Below are 16,516 nucleotides of genomic sequence, written 5' to 3'. Positions count from 1 at the left end.
CAGAATAGAGCGGCCTGTGGGTGTGGGCTCACAAATCTTTGATGGTGGCAGTGCAAGTTGAGAAGACTGTTAAAAAGGCATAAGGAATCTCTTCTTTATAATTAAGAGCAAACGATAGAATAACAAGGAAGCTTTGCTAAACCTTTATAAAACACTGGTTAGGTCCCAGCTTGTGTATTGGAGTCTATTCTGGGCACTACACTTTAGGAATGATGCCAGGCCTTAGGAAGAGTGCAGAGATTTGCTAGAATGGAAACAGGGATGAAACACTTAGTTTACATGGAGAAACTGGAGTGTTTCTCCTTTAGAGCAGAGAAAGTTAAGAGAAGATTTGATAAGAGGTATTCGAAATCTTGAAGCCTTTTGATAGAGTAAAGAAAAAGTAATTCCAGTGATAGAAGGGTTGGTGACCAGAGGTATTGGTAAAAGAACCTAAGACAACAATGGGGAGAAACATTTTTATGCAGCCAGTTATGATCTAAACATGAAGGATGGTTGAAGCAGGTTCAGTAATAACTTTCAGAAGGGAGTTGGATAAATACATGAAAAGTAAAAATTTGCAGGGTGAAGAACAAATTGGAGAGCTGATACAAACACAATAGGCCAAATGGCTGCTTTCTGTACTTCTTGTGAATAACTTGTCCTTTGTTATGTCTTTATCAATATATAGTACAAGTCTCCAGTGCTTAAGAAGACAAATTCACCAGTGTCAACACCTGGTGCATCAACACGGATTCCCCAGCCTTCTGTTGGTGGGAAAAGTGTGGCTGGTATGTAGATTTTCTTTTCTTTTTGTGTGTGTATGTATTATTCAATGATGCTTCTGCTTTATTTTAGCATAGGGTACGGAGATCCAGTGCTTCGAATGATACTGAACCAGGTAGGGGTTATCGGTTTCCAATTTATACCTAAGTTTCTAGGCTTGGGTAATTGGCGTGCTTTGACATGGGACATAAACTCCTCCTGTGTGAATAACATAATTAAAATGGGCTGAGATCCATTATGCGATCTTTCTTAGCTCAACCAGCTAGGCTAACTGTGGGGAAAAAACAAGTCTTGAATGTTCTTTTGAAAGTGTGCTTTTGCTTTCACAGAATATGCCTTGTTTTAAGGTTGGAAATTATCCCAGTGCTCTGTGAAAAATATAACCAGTTTGTAATCTGCTTGTCTAATATATAAATTATTTTGAATTCTGTACCTTGAGCACCTACCTATTTTGCTTCTGAAGCCCATGTGATATCAAATTTCAGTTGGCACTGAATCGTCCATTGTTTTGTGTATACCTTCTTTATAATGTTTAAGAATCATTCATCATTATGTTTGCTCCATGAGCTGTCCTCTTCATGCAAATCTTGCTGACTGGGCATTGTAGCCTGTGTACCAAAAATAGAGGTACCCTCATAGAACTTTTAAATAATACTTTGGTTTTCTTTGAATTCAGTTTACAAATAGTAAATCATAAGCATTTATAGAAAATGCTGTTCATTGTACTTGGGCTAATGTGATATGTGATGCGTCATTGTTATGTACTAATCACAGAAATAGTGTTGCTGTGATGTAATTGTGTGTTTTTCAATCTACAAACATCCAGCCATTTCTTCTAGTACATGTTCTGAAAAAAAAAGTTTTACTTATATGGTCAGTTTCTATTAATGGTGCTGCAATTCTGCGATTCAGCTAAACTATAGGCAAATTTCATGTCAAAAATTGACAGTGATATCAATTTCTTAATGGACAGCTTGAAATGTTCTACATGGATTATGAAATTGCCATCGTCAGTCTGAATCTTGTACTAATGTAGAAAAAAACATATGTGGTACTTCAGTGTAGGTCATTCATCATAAGCATTTGACTTGATTAAAACTGTTATGGTTTAACGAAAGCCCTTATTCAATGTTTTGTTGACAGGATTTTCTACCACCAAAAGTAACTTATCAACAACCTATGAAAATAAACTTAGAGATGGGTCACCGGCAAAACGAAGTTCATCTGGCGTTGGTAATGTGTCTGGAGCATTAATTCAACCAACTGGGTAAGGATGAATAGCAATTTATATGTATGAATATAGAACACTCTTATTTGAGTTTTCCTAATTTATTTTAATTTGATAGCAGACCTGGTCGTTTAAATATTCCAGAAATTGAAATCAAATGAGATCGAATATTGGGCTGTATCACTGCACTTTTACCCCTGGATTGTTGGTTTGAACTTGTCAAGACTTAATGAGATGAAAGCTATCTCTCTCTCTGCCAAATGTAAGGTTCTAAAGTGAGTTTGAGCAAGTGCAGTCCAGTTTCCAGTGTATATGTCAGCACAACTAGTTTATAAAAATGCAAGTGCCACACTGGTGCAATAAATGAAGTTGGAACCTAGCAGGACAGTTTATTGCTCTCTGTCTAATCTGTGCCCTACCTAATCTTGGAAGGGTTGATGTTTAATAAAATGTGCCCTTTCCTCTCCTTGAGCACAAAATGATATTTTCTGACCTAATTTCTCCCTTTGGATAATTTGGCCAGTGTTATCTTTGGTAAGTTGCTTCAGTTTATTTTCCCCTAGACCTCTGCCTCTGGTGTGTTGCTAATGTGCAATGGCTAATTTACACAATTTCTAAGCATTTGTCTATGTTGCAGAACAATTGCTGGACCTTTGAGAAGTAAAACATTAGATATAATTAATATTCAAAGACTCAGCTAATTATTTGCTGATTATAATTGTCTGATTTGAAAACCAACATTTTGCTCAGTCTTAAAAGCAAAATATTAATTTTACCAACCCTGGTGGTGGCATTTATCTGCTTACGTTTAGCATGAATGTTGCCATAAGTCCCTTATGTAGCATGTTATCAAAAGTTCTTCTTTGGAAGCCCAGTTTGGACATATCCACTGCGTTTCCTTTATCATCTTTAGTTTCTTCAAAGAATTTTTAACAATTGGTTGAACATTATTTGTCATGGGTATTCAATTTTACAAAGTGCTGTAGCCCATTTATCGTTGATGTTGGTTGTGACGGATGTATATATTGTCTGCTGGTGTTTTGCTGCACAGGAATGGTTTAATCACTTTTATCATTCCCTACATATCATTTAATAGTCCTCTTTTACAGGCAACTGTATAGTTCCCTTTTAAATATACTTTTGATTCTGTTTTAGCAGTAGATGCGGCAGAGAATCCTATCTTCTACCACCCTCTCTCCATCCTTATAATTTTCTTTTCTGATCTTAAATTTAGTGCCCTTTCTAACTATTTTGCGATCTACCATGTTTCTGCACAAGTGAGCATGTTAGCTTGGAGGTTAAATGATGTCTCCTTTTCTCGGATATACGTCTTTTTTGTATGTGTCTTTTAATGCCAAATGAGTTAGGGAGAGGCATTTAATTGACCAGTCAGCATAATTGGGCTCCCGACAGGTCACTCGACTGCCAATTTTCCCTCCACTGGCAAAATGGGTCTGAGCCCAGACATTTTCCCACACCATTTTGCTAACCTTCCCATCTCCCAGCCTGTCACCAATGTAAAATTCCCCCCATTATTTTAGTGAGTGGTATATCTATGGTATAGTCTCCTTGGGGAGAACTTAATTTCTTGGACAGGGTTGAGCAGCTTGTAAGTGCGGTTTCTGTAAATTGAAGCTGATTTTTAAAAATGCAGTGGCAGCATTTCACTGGATCAGAATCCTGAACTCCCTCCCTAACAGCACTGTGGGTGCACCTACACCAAATGGACTGCAGCGTTTCACAAAGGTGAAATGATGCTCCCATACCATGAAAAAATAACAAAAAAGCATTTCAGTGTGGTTGCTTGTAATTGTTTGTAAATGTGAAGTTCAAAAGAAGTAAATGCAGCCGAAAGCAATTTGTATCGATTTATTCAAAAGCAAATTAAATTTATTTCATACAATAATGCAGTTGTTTATTTTATCATGTCACACCTAGCTTGGTAAATGGTGATTTAGATGCGCCTTGCTCTTTCTCTGAAATAAAAACAAAGTGCTGATAAACTCAGCAAATCTGGCAGTATCTGTGGAGGGAGAAACAGAGTTAATGGTTCTCTTCAGAACTGAGCTTTTTTTCTTGCTCTCTTTTTTGGCCTAGCAATTTCTATGAATAATTATAGTTATGTGCCCTCCTGTAGTTCTGGTTTGCTCTGATTTGTTATGTGCTGCTTTGTTTTCGGGTGTTGGAAATGTAAAATGCTTGAACAGAGACATTTGAGTTCCTGAACTGCAATTCACATGAATCAGCATTATACAGCTTGGTTTTCTTCGAAGTAACTTTAAATTTGGCAGTGACCCAATAGTTTGTGATGAGCTATAGCTAGAAACCTATGCCCTCCTGCAATAATGGCATGCATGGCAAACATTCAAAAGACAGCAATACAGGCTGATTGTTTTGTATGCGAAATCCATCAATGTACAACAGGGTGTTAGAAAACACTTAGTGGCTAATATAGTCTGCTGGTCTACTTGATTATATCAAGTGGATATATTATATGAATATATTGTTACATTGTCTGAAAACTTCTCTAATTAAGTGGCAATGTCTCTAGTTGATTGAGATTAGATGAGTTGCATTGCTTCATGACCAGCACTATCGTTCAATCTCTTCTGCGTGAGTGCTGTGAAGTTCCAGAAAGCAATCCCCCTCTCTGCCGCTTCTTGCAAATAAAACCTCAGATACTGCATTTGTAAACATGCGTGCCCTTCCTTGGTACTTTTTTGGAATAACAGTAAATATTTTAGAAAACAATTCTAGTGTTAGTTGTAAGAAAACCACTTCCTTTAAATAACTTGTATCGTGCTCTGTATTTGCACCTGAATCTACAAACCCATGTGACTGGAAAATGCACACTGTGAGCTCACTATAAACATTTAATTTGCCAGACCTGCTGAGTTTTTCCAGGTAATTCTGTTTTTGTTTTGGATTTCCAGCATCCGCAGTTTTTTTGTTTTTATCTCTGTGTTTAATTGACTGCTGCTGCTCTTCAAGAAATGCCTACCTCCTTGAAGAAGTTCTGTTCCTCTCTGCGACAAGATTTCCGTATCTCTCTGTTGTCTTGCTCACCTTCCTTGTTTTCCATTTCCCTCCTAGTGTTTGACAAGGTGTTTACTAAAACCCGCTTTCACAGCCATATCTCCTTTCTCAGTGACTGTCTCTGTCTCCGACTTAACCCACGTGGATTTCAACTGAAATTCCACCCCTCATGTTTCGAACCCACCCAGGATTACAGGTATCTCCGGGACATAAAACGTTTCTCGGACTGCTGTTCCCGTCACATTCTGAAATCCACACTCAGTGCCATGCGCCGCCATATGAACACACTCGACCTCTCCCTCCAGCAGCACCGCCGTACCCTTTTTCAAAGCTGCGCGTGCCCCCAGTTTCATTTTATCCTTCGGCTCATCCGACGCCTCAACAAGAAACTTTTTCTCTTTCTCTCAAGTGCTAAGGAACGCAAGCTCCAACAACTCGACACCAAAACCCATCTAGGACCCTCCACCCCTGCCTGTCCCTCCGTCCCCACCCTTTCTTCCAATCCCAACCCCAGCCATGTATTCACTATACTCCCTAACCTTCCCCTCTCCGATGCTGAACGTTCAGTGCTCAGCAAAGGACTTAGTTTCATACCCTTACGCCCTCACCTCAATGAATTTCGGGCTCGGCATGATACTGAACTCTTCTTCCGCCGTCTTCGTCGCCGGGCTCACTTCTTTGGGCAGGAGTCCTCTCCCAGTTCAACGGATCCTTTTACCCATCTCCAATATTCTCCCTCCAACTGGACCCCTCCCTCTGGATTCTTACCTTCTCTCGATCTTTTCATTGAGAACTGTTGGCGCGACATTAGTCATCTCAATTTCTCTGCTCCTCTCACCCATTTTAACCTGTCTCTCTCTGAACTTACTGCACTCCATTCTCTCAGGTCCAACCCTGACATTGTCATCAAACCCGCTGACAAGGGTGGTGCTGTTGTTGTTTGGCGCACTGACCTCTACCTCGCGGAGGCTGAGCGTCAACTCACAGACACTTCCTCCTACCTCTCCCTGGACCATGACCCCACCACTGAACATCAAGCCATTGTTTCCAGGACTGTCACTGACCTCATCTCCTCTGGTGATCTCCCTCCCACAGCTTCCAACCTGATAGTCGCCCAACCTCGGACGGCCCGCTTCTATCTCCTACCCAAAATCCACAAACAGAACTGCCCCGGTAGACCGATCGTCTCAGCTTGCTCCTGCCCCACAGAACTCATTTCTCGTTATCTTGACTCCCTTCTCTCTCCCCTTGTCCAGTCCCTTCCCACCTACATCCGTGATTCCTCTGACACCTTATGTCACATCAACAATTTCCAGTTCCCTGGCCCCAACCGCTTCCTCTTCACCATGGACGTCCAATCCCTCTACACCTCCATCCCCCACCAGGATGGTCTGAGGGCCCTTAGCTTCTTCCTCGAACAGAGGCCCGAACAATCCCCATCCACCACTACTCTCCTCCGTCTGGCTGAACTTGTTCTCACGCTGAACAATTTCTCCTTCAACTCCTCTCACTTCCTCCAAATAAAAGGTGTGGCTATGGGTACCCGCATAGGCCCCAGCTATGCCTGTCTCTTTATGGGGTATGTGGAACATTCCTTGTTGCAGTCCTACTCCGGCCCCCTTCCACAACTCTTTCTCCGGTACATCGATGATTACTTCGGTGCCGCTTCATGCTCTCGTCGGGACTTGGAAAAATTTATTAATTTTGCTTCCAATCTCCACCCCTCCATCATTTTCACGTGGTCCATCTCTGACACTTCCCTTCCCTTCCTTGACCTCTCTGTCTCAATCTCTGGTGATAAACTGTCCACCAATATCCACTACAAACTCACCGACTCCCACAGCTATCTCGACTACAGCTCCTCACACCCCGCTTCCTGTAAGGACTCCATCCCATTCTCTCAGTTCCTTCGCCTCCGTCGCATCTGTTCCGATGATGCTACATTCAAAAACAGTTCCTCTGACCTGTGCTCCTTCTTCCTTAACAGAGGTTTTCCACCCACGGTCGTTGACAGGGCCCTCAACCGTGTCCGGCCCATCTCCCGCGCATCTGCCCTCATGCCTTCTCCTCCCTCTCAGAAACATGATAGGGTCCCCCTTGTCCTCACTTATCACCCCACCAGCCTCCGCATTCGAAGGATCATCCTCCGCCATTTCTGCCAACTCCAGCATGATGCCACCACCAAACACATCTTCCCTCCACCCCCCTTATCGGCATTCCGTAGGGATCGCTCCCTCTGGGACACCCTGGTCCACTCCTCCATCACCCCCTACTCCTCAACCCCCTCCTATGGCACCACCCCATGCCCACGCAAAAGATGCAACACCTGCCCCTTCACTTCCACTCTCCTCACCGTCCAAGGACCCAAACGCTCCTTTCAAGTGAAGCAGCATTTCACTTGCATTTCCCCCAACTTAGTCTACTGCATTCGTTGCTCCCAATGTGGTCTCCTCTACATTGGAGAGACCAAACGTAAACTGGGCGTCTGCTTTGCAGAACACCTGCGGTCTGTCCGCAAGAATGACCCAAACCTCCCTGTCGCTTGCCATTTTAACACTCCACCCTGCTCTCTTGCCCACATGTCTGTGCTTGGCTTGCTGCATTGTTCCAGTGAAGCCCAACGCAAACTGGAGGAACAACACCTCATCTTCCGACTAGGGACTTTACAGCCTTCCGGACTGAATATTGAATTCAACAACTTTAGGTGGTGAGCTCCCTCCCCCATCCCCACCCCCTTTCTGTTTCCCCCTTCCTTTTTTTTCCAATAAATTATAAAGATTTTCCTTTTCCCACCTATTTCCATTATATAAAAAAAATAAAAAAAATTTTAAAAAAAAAATTAAAAAAATAAAAAATTTTAAAAAATTAAAAAAAAATTAAAAATAAAAAAAACCCCCACTAGAGCTATACCTTGAGTGCCCTACCATCCATTCTTAATTAGCACATTCGTTTAGATAATATCACCAACTTTAACTTTAACACCTATGTGTTCTATTGTACTATTGTCGTTGACATCTTTTGATGATCTGCTTCTATCACTGCTTGTTTGTCCCTACAACCACACCCCACCCCCTCCACCTCTCTGTCTCTCTATCTCTCCGCCCCCCACACACACACCTTAAACCAGCTTATATTTCAACTCTTTCTTGGACTCGAACTCAAGTTCTGTCGAAGGGTCATGAGGACTCGAAACGTCAACTCTTTTCTTCTCCGCCGATGCTGCCAGACCTGCTGAATTTTTCCAGGTAATTCTGTTTTTGTTTTGGATTTCCAGCATCTGCAGTTTTTTTGTTTTTTATATTTAATTTGGGCTGACCTGCTTAGTCAGAGTCTGGTGTGTACAGTTAGGGTGAGCCTCTTTTGTACTGGCCCCATGCATGGAAAATCTACCCCGTTAAGTGGTAAGTTAAGCAACAATATACTTTATATGAAGCAGCCATATAATTATTACAACTAAACATATTCTTTATTAATTTACCTCAGTCAGTGCTCTTGTATGGCAGATTGTGATCATGTAGATACAGAAATGTTGTTTCCTCTTGTGCGGAATCCAGGACAAGGGGGACAGATTCTTAAAATGTGAGCTAGGACATTTAGGAGTGGAATCTAGAACCACTTCTTCATTCAAAGGTTAGTGCAAATGTGAAATCCTCTTGTCAGAAGGCTGTGAATGCTGGGTCAGTTTTCAAGATCAAGGTGACAGATTTTTATTAGGTAAGAGTATCACAAGATATGGATCAAAGGTGGGTAAATGGTGCTGATCAGCCATGATCTAATTCCTTTGAAGCAGGACAGGCCCTAGGAGCTGAGTGGCTTACTCCTGTTCCTTTACTTCACTTTCAAATATATGTGCTACAAGATTTTCAGTTGGTGCTGGCTGTAAATATATAGGAAGCAATTATATATAAGGTATAAAAATAAATTAAGAAAGGGCATAATCTGTACTCATCTATGTAGGATTTGGGAAAGGTCTATTCATGGATTAAGTGGATTCTATCCAAATTATTTTGCAGTAAGAAAACAATTTATTAATGATGTCAGGATCCTGTCCACTATGAATGTTTCCTAACTAATCTTTGTTACCTGTTGCATGATTAAAAACCCCAAAGCTAAAACCTAAACAAAATGCTATTGGGGCTGGGAAATGGAGCAGAAAGAAAATTGTTCAGAAGAGCTACTCAGCAGCTACAGTATACAATTTCATTGTGACATCAACAGGAAATTGCATAGAAAATATGGACATAGGAATTTATAACAGCAAAAAGTTGATCAATTGTGCAGCCAGAAAAGTAATAAGCTAACAAAAACTTGAGGTGCACTTTTGTCACCATCCCAAGTCACTCTTGATCTTCGTCAAATTAGTTACCTTTGCATTTATTCCAATCTTCCAAATTTCTTTAATTTACCTGTTGATTTCCTGATTCTAATATGCAATTAGCTTGCAGCCTTGATTTCCATTTTCTCTAGAGCTGCAATGGACCATGTAGGATTAAACCAAACAATTAAACACTTGCAAGCTGGGTGCAAAGATAGGAAGACTTAAACTTTATAAACACTGATTTTCTTTATAGTTGTGGGTAGTTTATCTCTTCTATCTGTGCTTACTTTTTAACTTTTTTACAGCCAAAAAGCAATTTTAACACGTACTTCAGTTCTCTGTCCAAGAAAATATTGGTTCTGTTGTCTCCAATTTGTTAATTCACCTGACATCATACGGGGTTCAGATCTACAGCCTGGTCTGTAATTGACTCCATTCATTTCAAGAACATAAAGCCTTGCAGCAACAAACACCAAAATTCTATTTTACGGGGCATAAGATTTTATTTTTACTTATTTAAATAACTTTAGTAATCACACCTGAACTCTGCTTAATTTGATGTATATAAAGAGGGACGAAAAATATGAATTCAAAAAATGGGGTTTTAGGTTAGATTGCTCATTGGATGATAACATCAATAATAAAACAGGCTTAAAGGAGAGGGGTGCAATAATTGTATCAGTTAAAGCTGCAATTAAAACTAAGATTAACAGACTACATTTTTTATTTTTAAACACTTGAAAGCCCTAAAACAACAGATGCCACTTTAAATTTGAATTGTGGGCCATTTGGCATGAACCTGATTAGCTAACGGTTTGCCAAGGCACTATTAGAGATGAAATAAAGGTTGTGTGTTCTTTCTTAGACTTTAGTCCTCAAATCAATGGGGTTTACAACAAGGTTGTCAGATGTAACAAATATCTAAGCATGTAGAAATTAAGCTTATATTTGTATCATTTTTTCCACAAGTACTGTTGAGTTTAGTCAGAAGACTCAAATTTGTGACTGGTCAGAGATCATTGTGCAGGCTGCAGACCTTCAAATCCCAAGTATCTGTTCCAACACCGTATTTGTTACTCCTTGTACGTGACAGTTCACAATATTTCTGCAAGTTCTCAAATCCATACAACAGGAATTTTAGTAAGTTACCTTCCTTGTCACTTAACAATAATGAGTTTTTCATACAACTTTCCTTTTTTTAAATTATCAATAGTTTCACTCTTGTTGCTAGTCTGCAAGTTAAAATATCTAATTATAAATCTGTAACTCATTTCCTTCTAAAAGGGATATTGTATTTTCAGATGTAACCTTCTGCAAAACTAACTTCACAAGTGGTCAAAGTTCTCTAAATCATGCACTGGAATTTTTTTTTTATATTTGGGTTTATTGTATAAACTGACCATTGGTTTAAAGTCAGTCTTAATTCAATAATTTGGGGGTGGGCGGGATGGTGGTGGGGAGATTGTGTTTGGGATCAGAAGTATTTTGTTTGAAGTAGACAAAGTTTGAGATTCATGATGCTAAGTGAATAAAGATTCCATGGGTTTGGAACAAACAAAAATAAACTTTACAATTCTGAAAGGTAAAACAATTCACAATATCTATCCTATACTCTAACGTTCAGGGTAAGTGCGAGGTTCATGTGATTTAACAGGCAAATTGTGGAGGAACGCACCATATTATAGAATAAATGGCACATGCAACCAAACATGATTCCACAGATTTCTCAACAAGCCACTCAGACGTTTGCCACATTGTGAGCCAACCAATCTCACTGAAACTTCTTCATTCTCATGAGGGCTTCCAATCTCCATCTTTGAAGATCTTGCTTTGGAATTCTCTCCAATAGTTGCTCCCACACAGACGGCTTCAACAATGACCCTTCTTGCAGGGATCTCACCTACCAAGATTCCTTTACCCCTGGATTTCTGAGTACAGTCGAGCATTTCTTACAAGCACAATTTCAGATTTTCGGCTATGCCAAGCAGAACACCACTGCTCCAAAGGAGTACCATTGGCCCAAGGGCCCGCAGCACAGAATCACCAACCTTCAGCTGCCTTCTCAGACCTTCACGGCTTGTCTCATGCCCACTTTACTTAAAGTCAGCTGCCTGCAGCACGCTCTTTAATTTGGAGCCTATTTCTCTGCTTCTTTCTTTTAACTTCTTAATGGGACCTATTTCTGTCTTCTTTGTCTGTTACCTGGGACTTCTGTTTAGGACCTTTTCCCTGTTCCCCCTCCTGTATCTCGCTCCCTAGGGCACTCACTCCACGGTGGTGCTCTGTGCCAGCTCATGTGACCTGCCCTTTCGCAACATTCTTTTTTCTTCCTTCTTTGCAGGCACAGAGGATCTGCTGTCAGCCTGAAGAACGTAAAATACCCAAACTGTGTATGTGTGTGCAGCCAGTTCCTGCCTGGCACATGCGCGAAAGGCCCGAGGATCATCAGGACTCTGAGTTCCTGACCTCCGAATTCAGCAAGGTAAGTATCGGTTTCATCATGCTGCACCATTTGCCTTGGAAGAAAAAAAGCTTCACTACTGTGAAGGTTTCTTTACATTGGCTTTACACTTTCTTTAGAAGAACTTAACATCATACTAACATAGCTTATTGCATACTAGACAGATAAACTTTTTGCTTTGCTCCACAATTATGCATATCATATTATAAAGTTAAAAAGGTTTAACCAAAACGAAAGCCATTATATGTAACAAGTAGAATTAGCAGAATTTATACATCATAGGATTATCATAACTCAATGCTTGTGTTTTTTTCTCTTATTTCTGGCCTTTAACTTTGAAAATGTTTTGTTTAAGGCTACAGCCTAATTGTCACCCTTTTCATTAGTTGTAGGTATAATTCTATCTTCAAGCTCATTTTCCAAACTCATATGTAAATTCTTATTTCAAGACAATAAGGCCAAAATGACATCTTTGTGCGTTAACAACTCTCTTCTCCACTGATCAAATTATCTTTTAGCCATTTCAAAGATGTTATTGAGATACTTTTTATGTTCACTCAAAAGGGTTTCATACTCCTGTTTGGCTTCATCGTTGAACATTTTAAGATCTTGTGGTTTCTCCTGTCATGAAGCTATCAAATTTTTCATCATTTTATTGTGAAGTGGGCTTATGATAGTGTGTATGGTTCTGCCTGTATGACTTAATTGAATTGGAGTCAGATAGACTGCAAGATTGAAATTATCAAAAGAAGTTAGATGTAAAAGGCATTTGAAATGCTAATGAATAAACATGGATGAAGGAAGCATGTAGGGTGTGAAGGAAATCTGCATTTTTAGATAAATGAGGAAGGGGTTGTTTAGATTTCAAAAGGATGATAGGATGTTTACAACTGACAAGATAAGCAAGACCAAGCAGTGTGTTTATTTTTCCCAAAGGTACTGACCATATTGGCAACATGAAAGATTTTTATATTATGGAAAAAGTAAATTTCCAAAGACATACAGAACAATGGAATTTACAGATTAAAGAGAGTGAAACATATATAACGAAGGATGGAAGGCAATGGTGGTGGGGGGGGGCCATATAAGATCTAAAAGGACTGTGTAAAACAGCCTTGGGAAAAAGCCTCCAGGCACTTTTGCAGAAGTCTGCTGTGTCCAGTAACCAAAGTTGGAGAAAAGCCTTTGGAATTCCACTGTCGTGTGGGTGCTGTGGTAACCTTGCTGGATTGCCTATCTAAACTTAAAATCTATTTTGAACTGTTGCCTTAAAGAGGGTATGTAGTTGGAAGTCAGGTTAATTAGGAATTTTGGGGTTTGTTATGGTATTAAGTAACTAATTTTATGTATGTGCTTTGAAACCTTTTCTTTAGTTAATAAACGCTTTAATTTTTAAAATCTCTGAAGGTGTTAGTGGATTCATTACTTCTGAATTCAGTGTACAAATATTCTTGTAATAAATACAAATTGCAAAACCGTTGTGATAGAGTGGCCAGGTTTCCCTTGTGGATTTGGTCTGCCTGGCACACACAACCTTCCACGTCATAACACTCTTGACCCCATTCCAAACGGGTCTTATTTAATTCTCTTTGAGCAAGATCAACCATTTCCTCACTCTGAATTTTCATTGTTCATTCCAATATTTCAACTCTTTCACGCAATTCATGAACCATGTTTTTCCATTCCCCTGCAGCTATCTATCCACTTGCCTGGATTCCCGCTACTGTACACTGAATTACAAGTGCTTGCCGATATAGAGAGACTGTGTCCACAGTCATTGACCCTTCCAGACCATTTTGCAGTTTCAGCCCTTTCCGTTGATGATTCTTACTTTGCAAGGCCGAAAGCTCTTTTGTTGCTGCTGTACTGTCCATTACAGAGGTTGATACATCAGTACTGTTAGTTGGATTGGTAGTTTGCTCAACTAGGTTGCAATTGGGCAAGGAGTTTTTCATTCCCAGGAGCAACTTCGGAACTGTGACATTCCAATGCAGTTTGTGGAAAAACTAACTGCCTGCTACATCGTTTCTCAGTATAAAGTCTACATTTGCAACAGGAAATTTTGGAACAGCTCCAAACACACACAGCCCCTTCATCGGAGCACAACTTAAATTTACTCTATTCAATGGGTAAGACATGCAATTCTCCTCAATGCCCTGTATTAATACATTCCGATTCAATTAACTTTCTGAATGCTTTGCTAACAAGCTCCAAGCTAAAACAGTATCTCTTAGGGTTACAATTTTTCTGGGCTCTTTCTTGGACAAAAATGGAGTGAATTCTCCTTCCAATATAAACCCCTTGTAATCTTTTTCAGTTCTACCTACTTCTACTGTTAAAAACATTAGAAGCACTGGGTTTTTCACAAGTTTCACTTTCTGGCGCAACCTTCTCTGTGGGAGTCTCTGACACTTGCACTAGTGCCACAGCTTTATCATCCATTTCCTTTTCTGGTACAACCTTTTCTAAAGACTCCTTAACTGTTCATATCACTGCCACCGGTTTACCATTCAGCTTCCAATAATGGGCTTTGAGGTGCCCAGTTTTATGGCAATAAATGCATATTGGTTTGTTTACAGCATTTTTACCTTCCACGCTATCATTTTTCGTGACTGGAACATCATCTATCTCCTCCATAAAGCTAGACTCTTCTGTTCCTTCAGCTTCCCAGTGAATTTACAGGTGGAGATCTTCTGCCCCCTAGACGTCTATGGGACATATACCCATCTGCCAGAACTGGTGCTGCTTGTACCTTAGAAACCTTACGGTCTTCCAAGTGTGACCTAACAGCTCCTCGGATGCTATTTCGAAATTCTTCCATTATCATTAGCCCCTTCACATTATCAAAATTTTGTTCTAACTCCAGTGATCGAAACCACCGACCCCGCAGCACTCATTTTTCCCTAGCAAATTCTACAAATGTTTGCTTCGGTCATTTACTGCAGTAAGGAGAGATGATATCTTGGAGGGGGCATCGAATGAAGCATGTGGATAGAGCTTAGGAATAAAAAAGGGACAGCCACATTGTTAGGTGTTTATTAGAGATCCCCAGATAGTCTGCAGGAAATTGAACAAATATGTGCAGAATTCGTGGAGGTGTGTAAAAACAATAGCAATAAGGTAATTATATTAGGTGATTTCAACTTTCCCAACATTAATTGGGATAAACATAGTGTTAAGGGCTTGGATGGAGTGGATTTCTTGAAATGTGTACAGGAGAACTTTTTAGGTCAATATATAGAGGGTCCAACAAGGGAGGGCGCAGTGCTGGACCTAATTCTGGGGAATGAAGCTGGACAGGGGGCTGAGGTGGTGGTGGGGGAGCATTTTAGTGATTGCGACCACAACGTGGTACAATTTAAGCTTGGACAAAGAAATAGACAAGTTGCAAAAAAATGTTTTGGATTGGGGGAGAGCGGATTTTTGTAAAATAAGGCAGGATCTGGCCAAGGTAGACTGGGAACAGCTAGTTGTGGGGAAATCTACAGAAGAGCAGTGAGGGGCGTTCAAAAAGGAAATGGGGAGGGTACAAGCTCAACATGTTCCCTCTAGGGTGATAGGAAGGAGTAAAAAGCCCAGAGAGCCATGGATGACCAGAGATATTCAGGATATGATGAGAAGGAAAAGAGAGGCTTTTAGCAAGTACAAGGGAAGCAAATCAGTGGAGTACAGAAAGTGCAGGGTGGAGCTTAAGAGAGCAAAGAGGGGATATGAGAAAGCTCTGGCTGGTAAAAGTAGGGAAAATCCCACGATATTCTATAAGTATATCAATGAGAAGAAGATAACCGGGGCCCATTAGGGACCAAGGGGGCAATCTGTGGGTGGAGCCAGAGGACATCGGTAGAGTGTTAAATGAATACTTCACAACCGTCTTCACCCAAGAGAATGAGGATGAAGGTATGGAACTCGGGGGGGAGAGACTGCGAGGCTCTTGAGCAAATTGATATAGGGAGTGACAAGGTATTGGAGGTGTTGGCAGGCTTAAAGGTGGACAAATCTCCAGGTCCGGATGATTTGTGTCCCAGACTGCTGAGGGAGGCATGGGAGGAGATCCCTCTGACCCAAATTTTTAATTCCCCTCTGGTCACGGGGAGGTGCCAGAGGACTGGAGAACATCTCGTGGTTCCACTATTTAAGAAGGGTTGTAGAGATAAACTTACAGACCAGTGAGTCTCACGTCAGTGGTAGGGAAACTAATGGAGAAAATTCTGAAGGAGAGAATCTATCTCCACTTGGAGAGGCGATGTTTGATCAGGGATAGTCAGCATAGCTTTGTCAGAGGGAGGTCATGCCTAACAAATTTCATTGAATTTTTTGAGGAGGTGACCAAGTGTGTACATGAGGGTAGTGTAGTTGATATAGTTCATATGGATTTCAGCAAAGCCTTTGACAAGATCCCACATGGGAGACTTATAAAGAAGGCAAATGCACATGGGATACAGGGTAATTTGATAAGGTGGATTCAAAATTGGCTTAGTTGCAGGAGGCAGAGGGTGATGACAGAAGGCTGCTTTAGTGACTGAAAGCCAGTGTCCAGTGGCGTACCACAGGGACCTGTGCTGGGTCCCCTATTCGTCATTTATATAAATGACTATGTGGGGGGTAGGATTAGTAGGCTTGCGGATGACACAAAGATTGGCCAGGTGGTTAACAGTGAGGTTGAGTGTCTTGGGCTACAGGAAGATATAGATGGGATGGTCAAATGGGC

General features: G+C 40.7%; 1 protein-coding gene across 4 annotated transcripts in view; it reads left to right on the top strand.

Annotated features, from left to right (window-relative positions):
• The window catches only part of zc2hc1a (zinc finger, C2HC-type containing 1A), a 102,016-nt gene that overhangs the window by 41,277 nt on the left and 44,223 nt on the right, over window positions 1-16,516 (top strand). For 2 of the 4 annotated variants that reach the window (XM_041189795.1, XM_041189796.1), the window contains 2 exons: window positions 671-770; window positions 1,909-2,032. In XM_041189795.1, coding sequence (XP_041045729.1) covers window positions 671-770; window positions 1,909-2,032 — 224 coding nt within the window. Of the gene's footprint in view, window positions 1-670; window positions 771-1,908; window positions 2,033-11,688; window positions 11,830-12,372; window positions 12,694-13,501; window positions 13,548-16,516 lie in introns of those variants that run through there. The other 2 variants (XM_041189798.1, XM_041189797.1) reach the window with 2 other exon arrangements.

Source organism: Carcharodon carcharias, chromosome 6 (assembly GCF_017639515.1).
Source record: "Carcharodon carcharias isolate sCarCar2 chromosome 6, sCarCar2.pri, whole genome shotgun sequence".
Lineage (NCBI taxonomy): Eukaryota > Metazoa > Chordata > Chondrichthyes > Lamniformes > Lamnidae > Carcharodon > Carcharodon carcharias.
This window is presented reverse-complemented; position numbering and strand designations above follow the sequence as displayed.